Raw genomic sequence first — 19967 nt, 5'->3', positions numbered from 1 at the left:
AAGTGAATCATAGCAGAAAAGTATCTACCCCAAATCCTCTAAGTGGAAAATTTTCATATAACTTCAGTTTAACTTCAGGTTCAAAGGCATAATGGTGTAGCTCAAGGAAAAAGATCCAGGGAGGTAAAATAGATTATGTTAGTTCTCTAGATGATGGAGAATATTAAAATTCATCAAAATACAGATCTTCTTACATGCTTGTAAGACTGAAATGGGGAGCTTTTCAACGAAGTGACTAAGTAAAGGTGACCTTTCATATGAGAAATGTGAAAAATCAAAAAGAAGAAAAGAATTAAAAAAAAAAAAAGAAAGTAAATACAAGATGGCAAGGATTAGCTGTTTATCCAAACAAGTACTGCCAGTTAGAAAGAGACCTGCTTGTTAGATCTTCAAATGCACAGGAAGTAGGGGGGACTCCACAAAGGCCTCAGTTGAGGGCCACTCTAGAAGCCTGGCCTCCAGCCTACATCCTGTCTGAATGGTACCTGAGACTGTCAAACACAGACCACATTCAGAACGATTCTGTGGTTCACTGGAAGGTAAAGGGGGCTGGATTGATCATCCAAGGAGGTCTCTGGCATGTGAGGATCAGGCTGGAAGATCAGGAAGAAGGGGTACAAAGAGATGCGCTCAATCAAATCTCTACAGGAAGGAAAGGCCACCTTGTACATAAAGATGACATGCCCCAGTGCCCTCTTAGCTGTTCTCCCTGAAATTAGGAGTTCACTTGTTCCCTTAGTTTGAAGGTCTTTGTCCAAGAGAATACATGTTCACCTGGGGTTGGAAGTACAGTTTTAGGCTACTGATAGGAACTGCAAATTGCTTGATGATAAAGATCCCTTCTTCATCTCTTTAAAAAAATTCATCTCTCAGTCCTTAGAATCTAGTACAATACTTGAACACGGCAGGTACTTAACTGATTTTTTTTTTATGCATCAATAGTCCCTAAAGGGGGTAGTTTATATAATACTAACCTTATTAGCATGTTGCCTTCATTGAGCCAACCAGCTGTATTCACTTAACAAAATGAATAAATCTACTACCGTGTGTGCTGCTCACCAGCAGGCCCAGGCCTTCAGCTGGCATTTCAGGGCTCAAGTGCAGGAGAGGGGGTGATGTCTTTCCCACAGGGTGTCCTGCTACCCCCACCCTGACATTTTTCTCCTTCTCTTTTCAACACCTCCCTCTTCCTCTAAGTACCCAATTCTCTTCATGAATATCCTTTTATATAGTATACAAACCAATGTTGTGCAATAGTTCATTTAAGTTTGAAAAATGCTACTTTTCCAATCAATCAAAGAATGGTTAGTAAATACCGGAGAGGGGGCCGAGAAGTGTAGTCCTGGGCACTATTAAACCTTCATGCAAATTACCTATGGAAGTAACTGTCAGTCTTGCCAAGACGCACACACACAGCTATGTGCAGGAGTCGCTGGGTTACAGATATTCCCACAACCAGGAAAACATTCAGCCAGCTAAGTTCTCTTAATACTAGAAAGATGTTCTCAGATGCCACAGAGCAACAAAATAAAACTTAAGCACTCTTCAGCTAGTCCCTGCCTGAAACTGTCTTTAGATGGAACAATTCCTATGTCATCGATTATAAGGCAATGCAATAAATAAATAGGATCATAAACATGTCTATAAGGTTTCATATGTTTCTGAATGCTCCAGAAAGTTGTAAACACCTACTACACTTTTTAATTTGTGATGTTTGGAGACCTTCCTCAATTTTCCCTTCTTAACTGGCACGTTTTTAACAACATGTGTTCTTCTCTCCCACTAAGAAGCAAAATCTCTAAATATATCTCTGATAACTTAAATTTCCATCTTGATTCATACATCACATCAGTTTATTATGTCACAATGTTTTTTCTTTAAACTTAGGCAGAGGCAAGCTATGTGAGCTACGGTAGTGTGAACCACGGTAATTGATATTGGCAGGAGGTTATTTTGGATTGATCAATGAGGGTTGCATGACTAGCTCCAGTAGAGTGTTTATTTCCTCGAAATATTTTTCATTTGATGATGTAAATTGGTCATTGATATTAGGTATCTGTTTTTATCTTAAGTCATACATATTTGAGGCAAGGAATATTTTAGCATAATGTCAGTTTTCTTGGCATTGAATTTTTGTTTGCTGGTGAAAAAAATTATGCTTCCTTAGTAACTGCCCATTTCTTAACATTTGTAAAATGTTCTGGTTTCATTTAGTACCTTTCTTTGTGAGGCCTTACTTGTCCAGCCTTTGAAATTGGCGAGGTATATTGACAACGATTACGAATAGAATTGATGGTTAAAAACTAGAAGAATTGGGCGCCTGGGTGGCTCAGTTGTTAAGCGTCTGCCTTCGGCTCAGGTCATGATCCCAGGGTCCTGGGATCGAGTCCCGCATCGGGCTCCCTGCTCGGCGGGAAGCCTGCTTCTCCCTCTCCCTCCCCAACTCCCCTTACTTGTGTTCCCTCTCTTGCTGTGTCTCTCTCTGTCAAATAAATAAAATCTTATTAAAAAAAAAACAAACTAGAAGAATTACATCTAGTTTTTAATCTGTGTAAAAGAAGGAACATATTCAGTTTGGGTTTAATGATGTCAAAAGCAGCCCACTATATTACTGAAGCATTTTGTTAAAGCTGGGATCTTGTTTTTCCATACTGGAATATTTAATGGTTATTGCAGAATTTTTAAAAATATGTATTCACTTATGTGAGTGTTAACAAAATGCAGCTTTGAAATTCAAAAGTCCAACTAGTAAATTATCCTCCTTTGACTTTCTTATTACATCCACTATGACCAGATTAAAAACATATGAATTACACACTATACATTGCCTTGACTCAGTGATTTTTTTCTTAAACAAAGTCAATTCATTAAAACATCCTTTGATGCTCATTCAGCTAAAACTTCATACTTTTTTGCAAAGACACATTTGATCTGAAAATATTTTTAAATGTCTGGAATATATATATTTTTAGCACTTGAAACTTTCTCTGGCCATCACAGCTTCTATTAGACACTGGGAAACATTTTAGGATTATTGAACAAATATCAATTATGTCTGTGTCCTTAGTGTCTATCTGAATTGGAAATGTGCCATCTTTTACATCTTCGCTAATAGAATTTTTAATTAGCTGTTGATACTGTCAATAATAGAGTTCACTATTATTTTAAAATATGGTTTGTCTAAACAACTCCTTACTACTCATTTGTTCTTTAGTTTTTAAACCTGGTGCTTATTATTATAATCAGGGTAATTTTTAAACAGAGCACAATACTTCCAAAAACAGGCAAGAATTTTAGGCAAGATATTTTAATACATATTTACTAATTATTTTCTCACTGATTACTAGGAGTTTATCAATTTTTAAAATTACATAAGTAACTTATTTTAAACCTGCTATTATTTTACATGTTTAAGTCAACCCACAACTTTACTAAATATCTTCTCTTTACTGAGATGTAAGGAAATGAAATAAGTAGAAGTTACAATCTATGCCTCAAGAGAGTTAGGATCTAGACAAGAAAAAAAGACCCATGAAATTGCAGGAGAGCATATAATAAGGAATTATAAAATAAAGACACTAATTTAATGACAGTATGGACTCCTAACTACAGACTAGGATTTTAGTGACACTGCCTCCCTGAGAGAGTAGCTCTATGGCATCTGGTATATTACAAATGGCTGTTGTCATTTTTCATGAACCTCCATTTCCATTATAGTTTTTTATGCTCGCCCCTGAAATATAATCTGCACAGTGAATTCTGATTGAATTGGCTCAACATGCAGCACGGAAAAGATCCTCCTTTGCTGGAGAACAAGCCAAGGACAGAGTGTCTCATGTATACAATCAAATGCAGCATTCCCTATAAAGGCAAATCTTTCATTTTAGAAGGTTGCAATGAACGGTACTTAAAAATAATTTCAGGGGCACCTGGGTGGCTCAGTCGGTTGAGCACCCAACTCTTAGTTTCAGCTCGGTTAGTGATCTCGGGGTCATGATCTTGGGGTCGTGAGATCGAGCCCCACGTCGGGCTCCTCGCTCAGTGGGGAGTCTGCTTGAGATTCTCTCCCTCTTCCTTTGCCCCCCACCCCACTCCCTCTCTCTTTCTCTCAAATAACTAAATCTTAAAAAAAAAAAAAGTTCAACTGGTTAAATTTATGCCACTGGAAGAGGATGAGGACAAAAGCCCAATCAAAATACCCTCAAACTCTCTAGGTCCATAGCATTTCCATTTGTTTGTGAAATGGATGAATTGCATTCATTTTCACTTACTTACTTGTCTCTCAGGATCTGGTTCAGTGAGGGAAAACAGGTGTTGATAGTTCTGATGGGCTGGCCACTATGCCTCAATGATCCATTTCTACTGTTCTACTGTCTGTTACAAATGATCTCATGCTTCTTGACACCATTTCATAGCTCAGGGGAAAGTCTTATTTTTCTAACTATATAGCTTTGTTGACCATTGATTTAGCCTATCCTGCCTGTTGGTTCCATTCCAGTAATTATTCACATGAGAAATAAAATTAGAATCACTGCAGTACATTCATTCATTCATCCATTATTCAACAATTGCTTACTGAATGCCTACTCTGTGAAACATAATTTATTAGGTGCCGAGAGAAATAGAACAACAGTTATGATGTGGTCCTTGACTCAAGGAAATTACAAGCTAGTAAGGGAGAGAGCATGTTTGTCATCATGAACATCTACAATTCAATGCAGCAAAGTAACAGTAACAATAACAACAATGGGTATCTACTATGTGCCAAGCACGGCTCTACATGCTCTAAGTATTTCATCATATGTAAATTTCACAGGAGCTCTGAAGCTAGACATTATTTCTCCTTTTTAAAAAAGTTTTCCAGATGAGCAAGCTGGGGCTCAGAAGGTTTTGGCAAAACATGGACAGTCACACCCCTAGTACAGAAAAGCATCAGGCTTTCCATCCAATGTTATTTGATATTAATACTCATTCTCTTCCAAATAACTACTATCTCTAAGAAAAATGGTAAGTTCATCATTTATTGAGTGTCTCTATGCCTGACACTATTCTGAATGCTTCATGCCAGTGTCTCATTGAATCTTCATAACAGTATAAGATGCTATGATGGTTATATAGCCATTTTGCAGGCAACAAAACCAAAGATTACCAAAATTAAGTAGCTTAACCCAGGTTATTGAGTGGAAGAATTTTCTTCCAACTCAGGTAGTTTGAGAAGGTGTAATGGAAGAAGTGAGGGTTCACTGACTTTCTAGTGATTTGGACCAACTGAGGCAGGGGGAGGGTAGACAAGTACAAGGGAAACCACATCAGGAATGACGGAGAGATGAGAAAGTGCTCTGGTCATCTCAAAAAGAGTGAACATTCCAGAGTGGCTGAGTATATGGGTCATCTGGGCCAGGAGCAGAAATTATGATTGGAAAACGAGGCTCTACTCAGATATCAGCCAAGGAGTTTCGACTGTCTGCAGTAGGCAATAGAGAGCCATTGAAAGTTTTGGAGAGAGGAATGATCAAAGCTATTATCATTAATCCACTTTCTCCAACCTGTCACATTGAATAATCTCTGCTTCAAGAAGTCATGATTTCACAAATTATTATTTGTTAAGTTCCTCCAAGAACATGAATGCTTACAGCTTCTATCTAAACAGCCAATTGATATCACTGCTGTTTTTTGTTTGTTTGTTTTTTGTAAGGTTCTTTTTAAGTGACCTCTTGGAAAAGCAAGCGTTTGTGCCATAGCCCAAACCACTTTAACCTCTTTAACTCTCAATACTAAAATCAAGCAAAGGGCACAAAGCACAATGAGGCAGGAGTCCGAGCCGGGGAAAGGGGTCAGATTCCTCTGGACATCAGTCTGAAATCAACTCAGATGCACTGTGAAGTCATTAAGTAATTAAATTACAGGGCAAGGACAGGCAGGTGGGAGAGAGTGGGTGGGGAAGAAAGGGGCACCGTCGTTCTGTTTCTACCACAGACTGGACTCTAAGTATTAGCAGACCAGAGTTATGCCCCACCCCTCAATGTGATGCATGTAACGGAAATGCAAATGTGAGGATTTTGCAAATGTAATGACTGTGGTTACAAGTGTCTTCTGCAGTCACATGATCTGTGGACTTGGAGAGGCCGCAGGCCTTGAGGCCCCTCTGCCCTGAATTTGTTGCCCCTCCGCCCTGAATTTGTTGCTCATCTTGTTGCCCCGGCTGCCGGGGCCTGGCTGTAGCCAGCACTCCTCTCACTCTTGTGCTGCCATCTCACGCCAAGCTCTCTATGCTTGAGGAGCAACTTCCAACGGGGGATCAATAAGAAATGAGGAGAAGCTTCTTGAATGGGAATATCTGGCGTGAGTCCCAGCTGGGCAAAGTCTGAATTCAAGGTGGCCTTCTTCATCAGGACGGTATCCAGTTCAGCAACTTTCACAGATGGTGTGCCTCAGAGTGCTCTGGGCCGCCCGCCCCCCACCCCCCACCCCCAAAGGTTACTGAATGGATTATCTGGGGTCTTGAATCCCCAGAGCAGGTCAGAAGATAACACCGAGCCCCTGGAGTCAACCGGGTGCTCGCTTCATAAATACTGCTTTTCACAGAAGTCTGAGAGATAGCCTTCTCATTTAACAGATGAGAACACAGAGGCCTGACAGTTAAGTAGCCTGACAGTGTGTTCATGCAGTCAGGACTTTAACCCAGTTAAACACCCACTCCTGGGTCTTATAATCTTTCCACTTGGCCACACACCTCCCCTGGGCCACCACCTAGGCCAGTTGGCTCCCAACATAGCTATAAACAACAATCACTTGAGAAATGGTTTTAAAATACACATCCTCAAGCCCAACCACAAATGTACTGAGTATCTGTACCATATTTCTATCTGTATCTATACAACCATATTATCTAATTACCTGCTTTTTTTTTTTTAAGATTTTATTTATTTGCGAGAGAGAGAATGGGAGACAGAGAGCACGAGAGGGGGGAGGGGCAGAGGGAGAAGCAGACTCCCCGCCGAGCAGGGAGCCCGATGCGGGACTCGATCCCGGGACTCCAGGATCACGACCTGAGCCGAAGGCAGTCGCTTAACCAACTGAGCCACCCAGGCGCCCTCTAATTACCTGTTTATTTAAAACAGGGTTTCTCAACTCAGGCACAATTGACATTTTGGGCCGAATAATTCTTGTTTGTCAGGGGCTGTCCTGTGCATTGTAGGATGGTGAGAAACATCCTTGTTTTCTACCCACCAGATTCCAGGAGCACCTCCCTGCTAGGGTGACAACTAACACTGCCTTCAGGTATTGTCAGTTGGCCCTGGGGGAAAAAAAATCACTCCCTGTTGAAACCCTCTGTTATAAAACAAACAAAAAACCAAACGCCCAAAACAAGCAAACAGACAAAAAAGCCAAACTTCCCAGGAAATTTGGAAAAAGCATATTCAGTTTGGTGTTTGTAAATCACAGGCCTAGGTTAGGAATTCTACATAAAAAAATGTGAGGGGAAAAAGCAGATTCTAGCAGATAATAGGTTGAATACCTTTTCTACTCACACAGTTTGCCAACCTATGTGAACAATAACTAATCTTGGGCTCCAGAGTAGATGTGTTGTCACGGATGCTTTCCAAAGCAGGATACAACATAGCATATGTCAAAACATGAAATAAAGATGAGATACTTTAGAAATTCTGGAAAATGCTATTGGATTTATGAGTTTAATTTGTCCACCTTTTTCACAGCACTTTTAGAGAATTAACTTTGCTTGTACACCGTCCTGCCCCAAACTGGCCCACAGCAAATATTCTGGATTCACTAAACTTTTATTTATTCAATTGTTTTCCTTCAAGAAAACTGAGCAATTAAGAATAATTCTATCCAAACAAAATACATAACACTGAGGCCTTGAAGTATCATTCTTACCATCTCCTTTCATATAAAAAGAGGGACTTTAAGAATCCATCCTCAAAGTGAGTTATGCAAAGCCTCCATGAAAACAACTGATAGAATGGAAATGGCACCCTCATTCCTAAGTTCCAACCACCAAATGGCCTTCCGCTTAGTTACAGTCACCAAACCCTTCCTAGAAAATGCTCTCAAGTTCTTTTTCCACGGTATATAAGTTCCATTGAACCAAGTATATCTATATCTCTGATCGGCATAAATCCAGTGAATTACCAAAGTATTTTTTATTACGTTGAATATATTTTTATGTGTATATTAAAGCCAAACATCCAGATCAACAGAATTTAGAGCTTCTTTCCAAGTGTTTATCAGAGTAGGCATTCCAAACATTTCAATGGGATCACTGTGGGGAGGTTAGTATAATTCCTTGTCTGAATGCATTTCAACAACACTGCAATTGAATGCAATAATATAATATGTCACTCCAGGGTGCTTAAATATAAGAGTATCCTTTTAAAACACCTTTTTAAAGAGCTGGTGTACTTTAATCTTAGAAGTTTGTCTAAACGACTCTTGGAAAGCATGCCAGTCAAGTGATTTCATTTTACGTATTAATCCAGCTCGGCTGACAAGTAGTTGCTAATACAGCACTTCTAACATTGATTCAAATTCCATAAAAGGATTTTGGCTCATAAAAAATGCTGGCATGGCATCAGGATTTAGGTGTTCCTATCTCTTGTCTATTGGAATACAGTAATGTGCCAAATTTTGCCGGTGACCACAGCATTCTGAGAAGGTGAGTGTTACAAAGATCAAATAAATGTATAGATATTAAAGCCACCTGCATCTCCCCTGGGTCTCACTCCCTCATCCCTCTAAATAAAAGGCAAATTTGGAAAGATGGACACTGAATGAGGGGTGGTAGGTGTGCCTTTCCCCCCCCATCTCCCACCCCTCTGTTTTTAATTCTTATTCTAGGAAGAGAGGTGATCCTTACCCCAACACAAGCATCAATAGTAATTACTGTAGTAATCTCTTAATTACAATAGTAATCTCTTTTCATTTACTGAGATGATTAGTACTATGAAAAACAAAAATCTGACAGCTTCTTTCTGTTGGCCTAAAATGAGAACATGACCTTGTCCTGGGAAACAACCATCTAGTAATATTTTTCATAACTTCCATGCAGTGATGATCTAATAAGAATCTAAAAGTAATTAACTGGATCTCTTTTAGCCAACCAAAGCCTTATTCAAATACACATTTTTATCAGGATTCTAAGGGAGCCATAAATTGGGGCATTTTGAAAAACTGGGATCTAATCCAGTCCATGATCTGACGAGGGTTCAGTGGTAATAATAAATTGGGACTATTAAGACCGGGAACCATTCCAACATTTTATTTTGCCCACACCACAGGACGTAGCAAATTCTACTGCAAAAGACAGGGATATTCAGTGAGGAGTAAAACCATGCTGAATTAATCATTTGTATGTAATCATGCCAAAACATGGGTGTTTTCAACAGTTTAAATAGTGCCAAAGTTTAAGTTCAGTAAATAATTAATTATAGAGAGTCTCTTGGCAAATTAAAGAAAACAACCTTCTGGTTCTTTAATAAAATATGCACTCTTTTTAGGATACGATAATGACAATCCTATCAATTCATTTGTCGCTCTATGTATTTAGGAGTGCTCTATTTATGAAGGGTGCAGCTAAAATATTAATTCAGAACCGACTTTCCTTTCCCTTCTTAGAATACAGTAAGCATCTTCATTTCTCAGGATGAACATATGCTGGACAAACTCTAGCCTTATTCTGGTTTTCATTTCAATTTCCAGTAACATAAAAATCTCCCATAATTAAATAAAATGCTGAGAGCTTGGGAATAGATTTTCACCCACTTGTATTCTGAAACTATAAATGGTTTCTGAATGTTTTTATTTCTCTAAGATGAATTTCGTTTATGTGGGGAACTTGCAGCTGCGTAATTAAATCTTGGTTTGCCAAATATCAAAAACACATGTATTGATTTAAACTGAGGGAACGGGCCACAAGCAGCTCAGCTGATAAGGCAAAGGAGAAGCCTCTGCAGCTCTTGGAAGGCTTCCTGAAGGCAAGAAAACTAAGAACCCTCAAGTCAGACACTGAAACCAATCAGCTTGCCTAAATCTCAGCCCCACTCTCACTTAGAGCATTCCGTGCAGGCCAGTTGTTGAAAACAAGAGCCATATGTTTTCATGCTCCTCAGTCCTGAAGCTGGGGAGGCTGCCTCTTTGCCCCTCATCTCCTCATTTATCCTGCTAAGATTCTAGTAAGATCTACAAAAACACGTTTCATTCACACAGCAAATGAGCTCCCTTGCAAAATAAACTTTGACATGGTATAAGAGTAATACAAGATCTTAGAGCACAAACTCGTATGTTTTTGAACTACACCTGCCCTCCCCTATTTTAGGAAGCAGTTTCATTTAGCGAAATTTCATTTCAGGGTCAGTAATATGGAACTTTAATGGGAGACAGCCTTTTGGTGTAAATGGAGATGTTTCCCCCAGTACAGTAATCCTACATAAATGAGGGGGACACTTACTTTTCTTTAAGCAATCTCCACCTGACTTCTGAGAAGGTATTAACAATACAAGTACAACATGCATGCAGGTAGGTTCTTTGTAGGTACAAGAATCTGGTTAATTTCACACTTTGGAGCCAGTTACACATGTGAGTTAAAGTCTTAGAATTCAACAACAATACATTTACTGATTTGTTAAGACAATCTCTTGCTTTCAGCTCACCATACTAATTTATATAATCAGAATATTTGGAAAATGTTAATTTAATTTAGCTTGATTAAAAAATTCTAGGGGAAATAATCTTTGAATATAATATTGGATTCATCCTTCTAGCAATGGATACAGGCATTTGGAACTAATGTTTTATTATGGCCAATCTCACTGAAGCATGAACTAAATGATGAGTTTATTTAAAACAGGGCTTTGCTGCAATGGGCTGTTTGACTTGTGTCAGGAGAGGACACATGCTCAGCTCAGGAAATCAAATATGAGACTAAGAAAAGCCTTGCATGCAATTTTGAGCAAGAAACTTGGGCTTCTCCACTCAGATAAGAATAGGGCATACACTACCATGAAGCAATGCTATGGCAAATTCAAGAAAGGCCGTTCTAGGCAATTCAAAGTAAATGCTTCTATACTTGAACATATTTATTTCTTAGACCCTGAGATCTGGGGAAAACCATAGAGATCCCCTAAGGACAAATGCAGCATTAGTGATACACAACATGATTTTAGGTGATATGTGGCTGAATGTAGATAATTACATTAACTTCTGTGGTTTTGCATCTATATAATATTTTATTTATTTGAATATATAAATACAAATAAGACAATGAAGGTAATATATCAATGACTGAAGTTGATGAAACTCTGATCTAGTCCAATATTTTCCTGAGGCACTAATCCTTTCTCACTGTAATCATCAGCTTCTTATTAGACATTTTTCAGTGTCCACAAACTCACTCTCATGTGACATTCTAATTGTTAGGATATTTTCCCTTCTATTTAGCTGAAGACTACCTCTCTTAAAATGACTCCCCATTAGTATCTTCAAGAAAATAAATGAATGGATGAATAAGCAAAGAGAGAGAGAGAAAGAATAGATGCTATAAAATGCATTTAATTCCTCTTTTATGTGAAAATTCTTTGAGCATGTGACATCAACTAAGTCTTACCTCTAAGACTATGTATGCCCAGGTCCTTCAACATTTTTCAAAAGACAGGATTTAGTTGGTGCTATTTTGTGTGTGTGAGAGAGGCAACGGCTGAAGTGTGGTCAGAGTAGTATAAAGCTGGAATTATTGTTTCTTCCTTCATTTTGCACATGAACTTCCAGTAATGTAGCCTAGGACTGGATTTTTTGGCAGGCACATCCTCATGTTGACTCATGCTAAACTTTACCCTCAACTAAAACCATCAGGCAGTTTTTTCATATATTTGGTATTAAGTCAAACCTTCCACATCCTGTGTTTGTACAGTTCGGTTTTGGACCTAAAATCAAGACTTTGCATTTATTCCTACTAAGTTTCTTTATGTTTGATTCAATCCATTGTTCCAGATGATTCTGTCATCAATACATTATCAACACCTGCAGATTTTTGGCATTCACAATCTGATCAACAGCACTGATGCCAATGCTCAGCAGGCCAGAGTTAAAAATAAATTTTGAAGAAAAACTTTTTCTTGCAAGTTTATATTGATGGACTATTCATTAGCAAGCTTTGGGTACAGTTTCTTGAATAGCTAGTAATCCTTCTAGGGTTATGTCATCTGGTGTACATTTTTCTGTGTTATCCACAGGATATCATGAGACAAGAGAGTACCCTTACTTGTGAAGTCCAGAGGCTACAACAGTGGTTTTCAGCCTACACACTGTTGGCAGTTTCAGTGAGATGACTCACTGTTAGGGGACAGGAGTATCTTGTGCATTGTAAATGGTCTGGCTGCATTCCTGGCCTCTACCTAGCACCTGGCAATTCCCTTCCTGTGCTTGTTCCTCCTTCGAAGTTGTGACAATAAAAAATGTCTCCAGATACAGCCAAATGTTTCTTTGGGAGCAAAATTGTCCCTCCCTGAGAACCACTGGAGAGGGCTCTGCATTCCTCCAATTTAATCTTATAATTCCATAATTTTTTTTTTTAAGATTTTATTTATTTATTTGACAGAGAGAGACACAGTGAGAGAGGGAGAAGCAGGCTTCCCGCGGAGCAGGGAGCCCGATGTGGGGCTCGATCCCAGGACCCTGAGATCATGACCTGAGCCGAAGGTAGACGCTTAACTGACTGAGCCACCCAGGCGTCCCATAATTCCATAATTCTTATGGCTTTTTTTTTTTTACCTTTTCATAGCTATAGCTATGAACATGTTATTCATATATAGCACCACAACAATTCTTTATCAGGAGTTAAATATGTAGATACATTAAAATGAGATACGGAAATCATAAGAAAAAATAATGGGAGGAATGAAGAGGGATAATATAATCCTAAAATTTGGAGTTGAGGTTAAATTAATCCTCGGGTAAAACAGTTACAAGGAAATTGAACCTTCTAACAGGAACTATATGATTTAAGAGGTCATCTATCAGGACTTTTATATCTGGATGCTCATCAAAGTATTATTTGAAAGAGTGAAAAATGGAAACAGACTAAATGTTTGACAACAGAAGATAAGTAAGTATACTGTAGTATATTGATCTCACAGAATATTAGACAGTCATCAAAATGGCATATTTTCAAAACATTAATGACATGGGGAAATGCTCACAACATAATGCTGTTGAAAAAGTGAGACATTATACATGCAGCATGGATATCAAGTTTCAAAGAAAATATATACATAGTAAAAAGATCATAAGAATATTAATAATTGTTATGGAATTATGCATGATCATGTTAGTCTTCTTTATGCTTTTTTATGTCTCCAAAATTTTCTTAATGAATTTACTGTATTTGTAAGTGTTGTGTGCATGGGTGATACTGGGGGTAAGCAATCCAAATACTCTTAGGTGGGTAAGCACTGGCAAGGGTTTCTTTCTTGTTGGCAAAAAAATATGCCAGTAAGGTAGGCTACTTCAGAGAGGGCACATGAGAAAGATGACAATATTTTTAGACCGGCTTGTTCAATCCTCTTGGGAAAAAAAATCGGTGTGTCATTTTTCATAGGATAAGGATTGTTTAATGTTTCAACCAAATCCTGTCCCTTCAGGTCAAGGGTTCTCAGACTTTAAAATACTGAAGAATTATGTTGGGCTTGCCTATTAAATACAGGTTCCTGGGCTCCAAATCCCAAGATTCTGATTCTGCAAGTCTGGTGTGGGACTTGAGCTTATTTTCAACAAGCTCTCCGTGTGACTTTTTTTGATACAGGTGGTCTATGGACTACACTTTGAGAAACACAGAGGAAGTCATATGGTTTGACTTGGATGAATCTTTCTTTATTTAGCCTTTATTTTGGATAATTTCTTCCTGGTTATACAGTAAATAGAGTTGGTATAAACCCTCAGTGGTATGTTGATTAACTGGCTTTTTGAAAAAACAAACTCAACTTACTGCATTTGCCCATTTCTATGGTGTAAATACTCCCACCATGACCAATGACAATCCACCAGTGGTTTAACAACCAGCTCCCAAAATTCTTCTCACAAGCTGATACGAGCTGGCTCCAGCACTATACAATATATTTTATTTAAGTACTTTAAATCCTTTGAAGACGGGATAAGTGAATGAAACGCTATTATATCTGTGACAGCTAGGATGAAACAAATAAGCAACAGGACAGCTTGAATCACCTTAAGGTAACAAATTCTAAAGGCATTAGGAAAAAAGACCACTTGGTGAACTTTTATACACTGTTTCTTATTTTATTCTATTTTTTTTCCCATGGCCATGTCACAAAGAGTGATACACTCACTGAGTTCTTTAAGGGTTGTGAGCTGGTTTCCTATGGATGACGGAGAGCCAAGAAATGGGACTCTAGGTTTGGGAGGAATGGCAAATGCTGAGTCTCCACCTCTACCCTCCGTGGCCCTCTGCTCCTGAGCTGCTGAAATGCTCTTGGTCATTAATTCTAGAGCATCCAACCATAAAATCAACTCCTCCAGCTTCTTCCTCTCTCACAGGATTGAGACAACATTGTCTCTAGGAAACCCATCTCAGATGTGTTTTACGTGTTCATGTGTGGGAAGTGGCCTAAGTAGAGGCTAATAGTACAGTTCTTTCAATATTTTGACCAGACATATTTTAAGAAAATTGGACCTGAAGCCTATATAGCCAGCTGAGGTGAATTTACAGCCCTGCTTTTAAGAACAAAACTCCCTCAGGCACCTGCTTCCTTAAGGCAACACCAGAAAGGAAATGAACTCTTGCTTAAAGACAACCCACCTTATTTTATGGGTTATCAATTTTCTAGCTGGCACACAGTTCCCTAGCTACTAAGAGGAAAGCCTCCCAACCCCAAGCAAGTATTGAGCTACAAAAAATGTGAAGTCTGCATTCTAGCAAACAGCCCAGTTTCCTGAAGACTGTGGTGCCTCAGTAAGTGAAGTCAGGGGAGCAGCAAAGATCTATGATGTGGGCTCACCACATAGATGTCTTTGCCAATAAGCAAGTGACAAGTTGGACAAATGTGACTTCATGCATGGTGAAGTCAGAATCAAGTACTTAAAATGATATGCTAGTTTTGTCATAATCTCAGTCTTTCTCCAAGCTCCATTTAGTTGTGAAGGTGAAGAACTTTCAGGAGAAATATGAATATTCAATTACATGTTTCAAAATCAGACATTTACACATCGACTTGGGGTAAGTGCCAGAGTTAACCTCAAAGATAAGTGAAGGGCCTCTTGTCCAAATGGAACATGAAGCTCCTCAAACAGAATTCAGCCCTTGCAAACTGTCATTATTTCAGTAAATGAAACCGGCCCTTTAACAGATGGGCGACATACTTTGCAACTTGCTGATAGCCTAATAAAAGACACAGGCTTTTTAAAAATGAAGGACATGGACTTCTCAAATTACACCCCCCAAATGGATTTAGCAGAATAAAATTAAGAAGGCATACAACAGCTTGACAGAAATTAGGAACAGACTATGGAAATTTGATAGTTCTAAACATCAACATTAAAATGACCTTTTTATTAAAAAAAAACTCATTGTTTAAACCATAGGGAAAATATACACTGATATAGTCGAAACTGGGGTAGCATATTTTGGAATTATAAGTACTGATCTAATAAAAACATAAAGTTAATTTCTTCTCCAAATATAATAAAAATTCCCCAGAAAGGCAGGTTCCTTTTTATATCAGGTACCTTTTCTTCTATATGAAATGCTATGCTTCTTAAAATAAAATTTCTCCGGTTGATGGATGCAACAACCCAATTTAACACGGGCCATGGACCCTAACAAAATAAGGAGCTCAGCATTTCTGCTCACCTTTCACGTTCTTCTTTCATTTTTTCCAGCTCTTCTTCCCTTAGGCCTCCATGCTTCAGAGCGCCCTTCTGCTCAGCCTTGCCACCTCTGTCATCTTTCTTCTTTCCAAATCTAGAAAAACATGAAGGAGGAGATGGCTGTTAACAATAACCTTGTTCTTGGGGTGCCTGGGTGGCTCAGTCATTAAGCGTCTGCCTTTGGCTCAGGTCATGGTCCCAGGGTCCTGGGACTGAGCCCCACATCGGGCTCCCTGCTCCGCGGGAAGCCTGCTTCTCCCTCTCCCACTCCCCCCAGCTTGTGCTCTCTCTCTCTCACTGTGTCTCTCTCTGTCAAATAAATAAATAAAATCTTTTAAAAAAACCCAAAAAACAGGGGCGCCTGGGTGGCTCAGTTGGTTAAGCGACTGCCTTCGGCTCAGGTCATGATCCTGGAGTCACAGGATCGAGTCCCGCATCGGGCTCCCTGCTCAGCAGGGAGTCTGCTTCTCCCTCTGACCCTCCTCCCTCTCATGCTCTGTTTCTCATTCTCTCTCTCTCAAATAAATAAATAAAATCTTTAAAAAAAAAAAAAAACCAAAAAACAATAACCATGTTCTTTCAGGGGTAAATTTAAAATATTTATGAGCTGAACTCATCAAACCATAAGTCTTTATTCTAAGTAGTACAAGATCATTTTGCATAAAATGAAGTAAAGTAAGAGACTGAAAGGGCAAAGCTAATAGTCACTAAATTCCCCTCGTTTTCCTCTCTTCCTTCTTTCCTTCCATCTTTCCACTGAGATATCGATTGTGCAACATGCACAAAGTCATGTGGTTAAAAAGTAAAAATCTCAAACCATTAGTTCACTAGAAATGAAAGAACTGAAAGGTTACCATTAATATATAACTAAAAACTGACCGAACTCCTCTAAACAGGCCTCCAGAGCTGCAAGTGACACTGACCTTTGAAGTTAAACTCACAGGACTCGATAATGATAGTGCTTCAAGGGACCTCGCCAAACACCTAGTTTACACTACTCTCATTTTGCACATGAGACTTTGGGCCTTGATCACCCAAGTTCAGGGAAGGGCTGGGATTAGGACTTGGGCTGTCTCCTATAGTGCCCTCTCTCCTTCACACCACATTCACTCTCGCAGGTAGCCCCATCTTCCTAAGGCAGCCTTGGGTTTGTGTGTTCTCAGCACCCTCGGTGCCTGGCATATTTGTAGCTAATTGGGCACAGTGGCAATTATGATACATTATTTTTTTCCTGCAGCTTTATCGAGATATGATGGACAAGTAACCTTGTGTAAATGTAATGTGTGTAACTACTGACTGGATACATTTCTAAGTTGCAAAATGATTCCCACCATAGTATTAGCTACCAAGTTCATCCCATCAGTAGTCACTATTTCTTTTTTGTGGTGAGAGCATTTAAGATCTACTCTTAGTAACATTCAAATACAGGATACATTTTTATTAGCTCTCATCACCATGATGTACATTAGATCCCAAACTTGTTAATCTTATAACTGGAAGTCTTTACCCTTTGACCAAAAGCTCCTCAATTTCCCTTCTCCCCAACCCCTGGTAACCACCACTCTACTGTTTCTCTGAGTTTGTCTTTTTCAGATTCCACAGCGTATATGTATAAGCATTTATACATGTATATGTGTATACATACACACACACACACTGCACCTTCTTAATCCATTCACCTATTGATGAACAATTAGAATGTTTCCATATCTTGGCTATTTTAAGTAATGCTGCAATGAACATGGGAGTAGAGATATCTCTGTGGGATCCTGAACTCAATTCCTTTGGATGTATACACAGAAGTAGAATTGCTGGATCATAGGATAGTTCCATTTTTTAAAAAGTTTTTATTTAAATTCCAATTAGTTAACATACAGTGTAATATTAGTTTCAGGTGTACCCTATAGTGATTCAACAATTCCATACATCACCCAGTGCTCATCACAGCAAGTGCGCTCCTTAATCCCTATCACCTATTTCACTCATCCCGCCCACCTACCTCCCCTCTGGTAACCATCAGTTTGTTCTCTATAGTTAAGAGTCTGTTTCTTAGCTTGCCTTCCTCTTTTTCTTTTCTTCTTAAATTCCACATATGAGTGAAATCACATGGTATTTATCTTTCTCTGACTTATTTTGCCTAGCATAATACTCTCTAGCTCCATCCACATCATTGCAAATGGCAAGATTTCATTCTTTTTTTATGGCTGAGGAATATTCCATTGTGTATATATCTATATCTATCACATCTTTATCCATTCATCAGTCAATAGACACTTGGGCTGTTTCCATAATTTGGCTATTGTAGATAATGCTGCTATAAACATCAATCCCTTTGAATTAGTATTTTTGTGCTTTTTGGGTAAATACCCAGTAGTGCAATTGCTGGATCCTAGGGTAGCTCTATTTTAAACTTTCTGAGGAACCTTCATACTGTTTTCCACAGTGGCTCACCAGCTTGCATTCTCCACAGTGCACACGGTTTCTTTCTCTCCACATCCTTGCCAACACCTGTTGTTTCTTGCATTGTTGATTTTAGCCATTCAACTGGTGTGAGGTGATACCTCATTGTAGTTTTGATTTGTGTTTCCCTGATGATCAGTGATGTTGAGCATCTTTTTATATGTCTGTTGGCCATCTGAATCCATTTTTAATTTTTTGAGGAACCTCCATGCTGTTTTCCATATTGGCTGCACCAGTTTGCATTCGGACCAACAATGCACTAGGGTTCCCTGCAATTATGATACTTTAAAAGAGCACTGTGTTTCCTTAGCACTGTTAGGAAAATAAAACTGCACATTTGAAATAATAATAATAAAGCTGTGGTTATTACTAGGACACATTCTTAAGTAACAGGCATTTTCTCCAACAGGTATTTTCTTCAGAAGCAATCCCCTATGGTCTTGGTATCAACACACATGAAAAAGGAAAGTAACTTGATGCTCTGCTAATAACCAGGAAAAAGTAACTCAATTATGCATATTCTTCAGTTAAGTTAAAGATTCTTGTCAAACTATGGAAACCCCATTTATCTTTTGTTTCTTATTAAATAGCTGCAAATTTTACTTCTGTGTTTATGTGTGTATATCTTTAGCTTGCTTACTCTACCTCTGTAACTACCTATGTATCCATCTATGTATCCATCCATCTATCCAACCTGAGGACCCTACACATGCTCAGACTGACTGCCCACCCCTCATCCCTGTCCCTGCCCCAACCTCCCAACATACACAGTGAGTCAGAATCTCCTCACCTGAAGCCCTGACTCATAAGCCTGAAACTCCTGTCTTCTTCAGATTTTGTAAAAATGAGTAAATATTTGTCCTTTTAGGATTGTGTTTCAATCCAAAGCAGAGGTTGTTGGTTACATGGCAGCACTGGGTATCGCTAATACCCATATTTCTGTTGTTATCAGAGTTCAAAGTACCCTGCTTTCCTCAAAGCCTCTTCCAGTCTTGACTCTGCTGTAAATTTTTCAATTTACAATTTCAATGAGCAAATCCTTGCTCATGAACTTTCTCTTTCCTCCCCATTGCCATCTCGTCATCTGCCTTTGCTTCTATTGCAATTCTTTTGCCGTATCCAGTTTAATTTAGGGATTTTAGTGAATCAACTATGAATTTTCACTCCATCATCCCCAGCCTTTTTTTTTTTCCTGGTCCCCCTTCTCTTTCCTAATCTATTCCTCTCTCCCACTGAAGAAATGACCTAGTGTCATTTATAGACTAGGGAAGAGAAAAAATACTGACAAAATAGAAGATCACCAGCTTCCAAACATAATTCAGATTTGTTGACATAGTTAAGATCTCTCTTTAACCTACAAAGCAGCAGATATATAATGTGTGTTTTCCTGTGTACATTCTTTAGCTTTTCAGACGCATGTAGAAGAGTCTAAGTTTCTTTACATACATCAGTTAAAGAAATAATTTTCCCTCAAAATGTCACTAAATATAGTAAAATTGGGCCAAAAAAATCAAAATTGTGGGGAGTGAGGATAGAATAATGCTTCAGGAAGTTGAAGAGGGCAAAAAGGTTGCCAAGAATTCCATAGATATTAAGCATGTTTTTCTTCT

General features: G+C 38.7%; 1 protein-coding gene across 4 annotated transcripts in view; it reads right to left on the bottom strand.

The window, feature by feature from the left end:
• The window catches only part of PARD3B (par-3 family cell polarity regulator beta), a 996466-nt gene that overhangs the window by 175701 nt on the left and 800798 nt on the right, over positions 1-19967 (bottom strand). For all 4 annotated transcript variants that reach the window (XM_044913701.1, XM_044913703.1, XM_021703002.2 and 1 more), the window contains one exon: positions 15881-15991. In XM_044913701.1, the coding sequence (XP_044769636.1) occupies positions 15881-15991 (111 nt within the window). The remainder of the gene's footprint in view (positions 1-15880; positions 15992-19967) is intronic.

This window comes from Neomonachus schauinslandi, chromosome 3 (genome assembly GCF_002201575.2).
Source record: "Neomonachus schauinslandi chromosome 3, ASM220157v2, whole genome shotgun sequence".
Classification (NCBI taxonomy): domain Eukaryota; kingdom Metazoa; phylum Chordata; class Mammalia; order Carnivora; family Phocidae; genus Neomonachus; species Neomonachus schauinslandi.
Note: the sequence above shows the minus strand (reverse complement) of the source record. Positions and strands in the feature narration are given on the sequence as shown.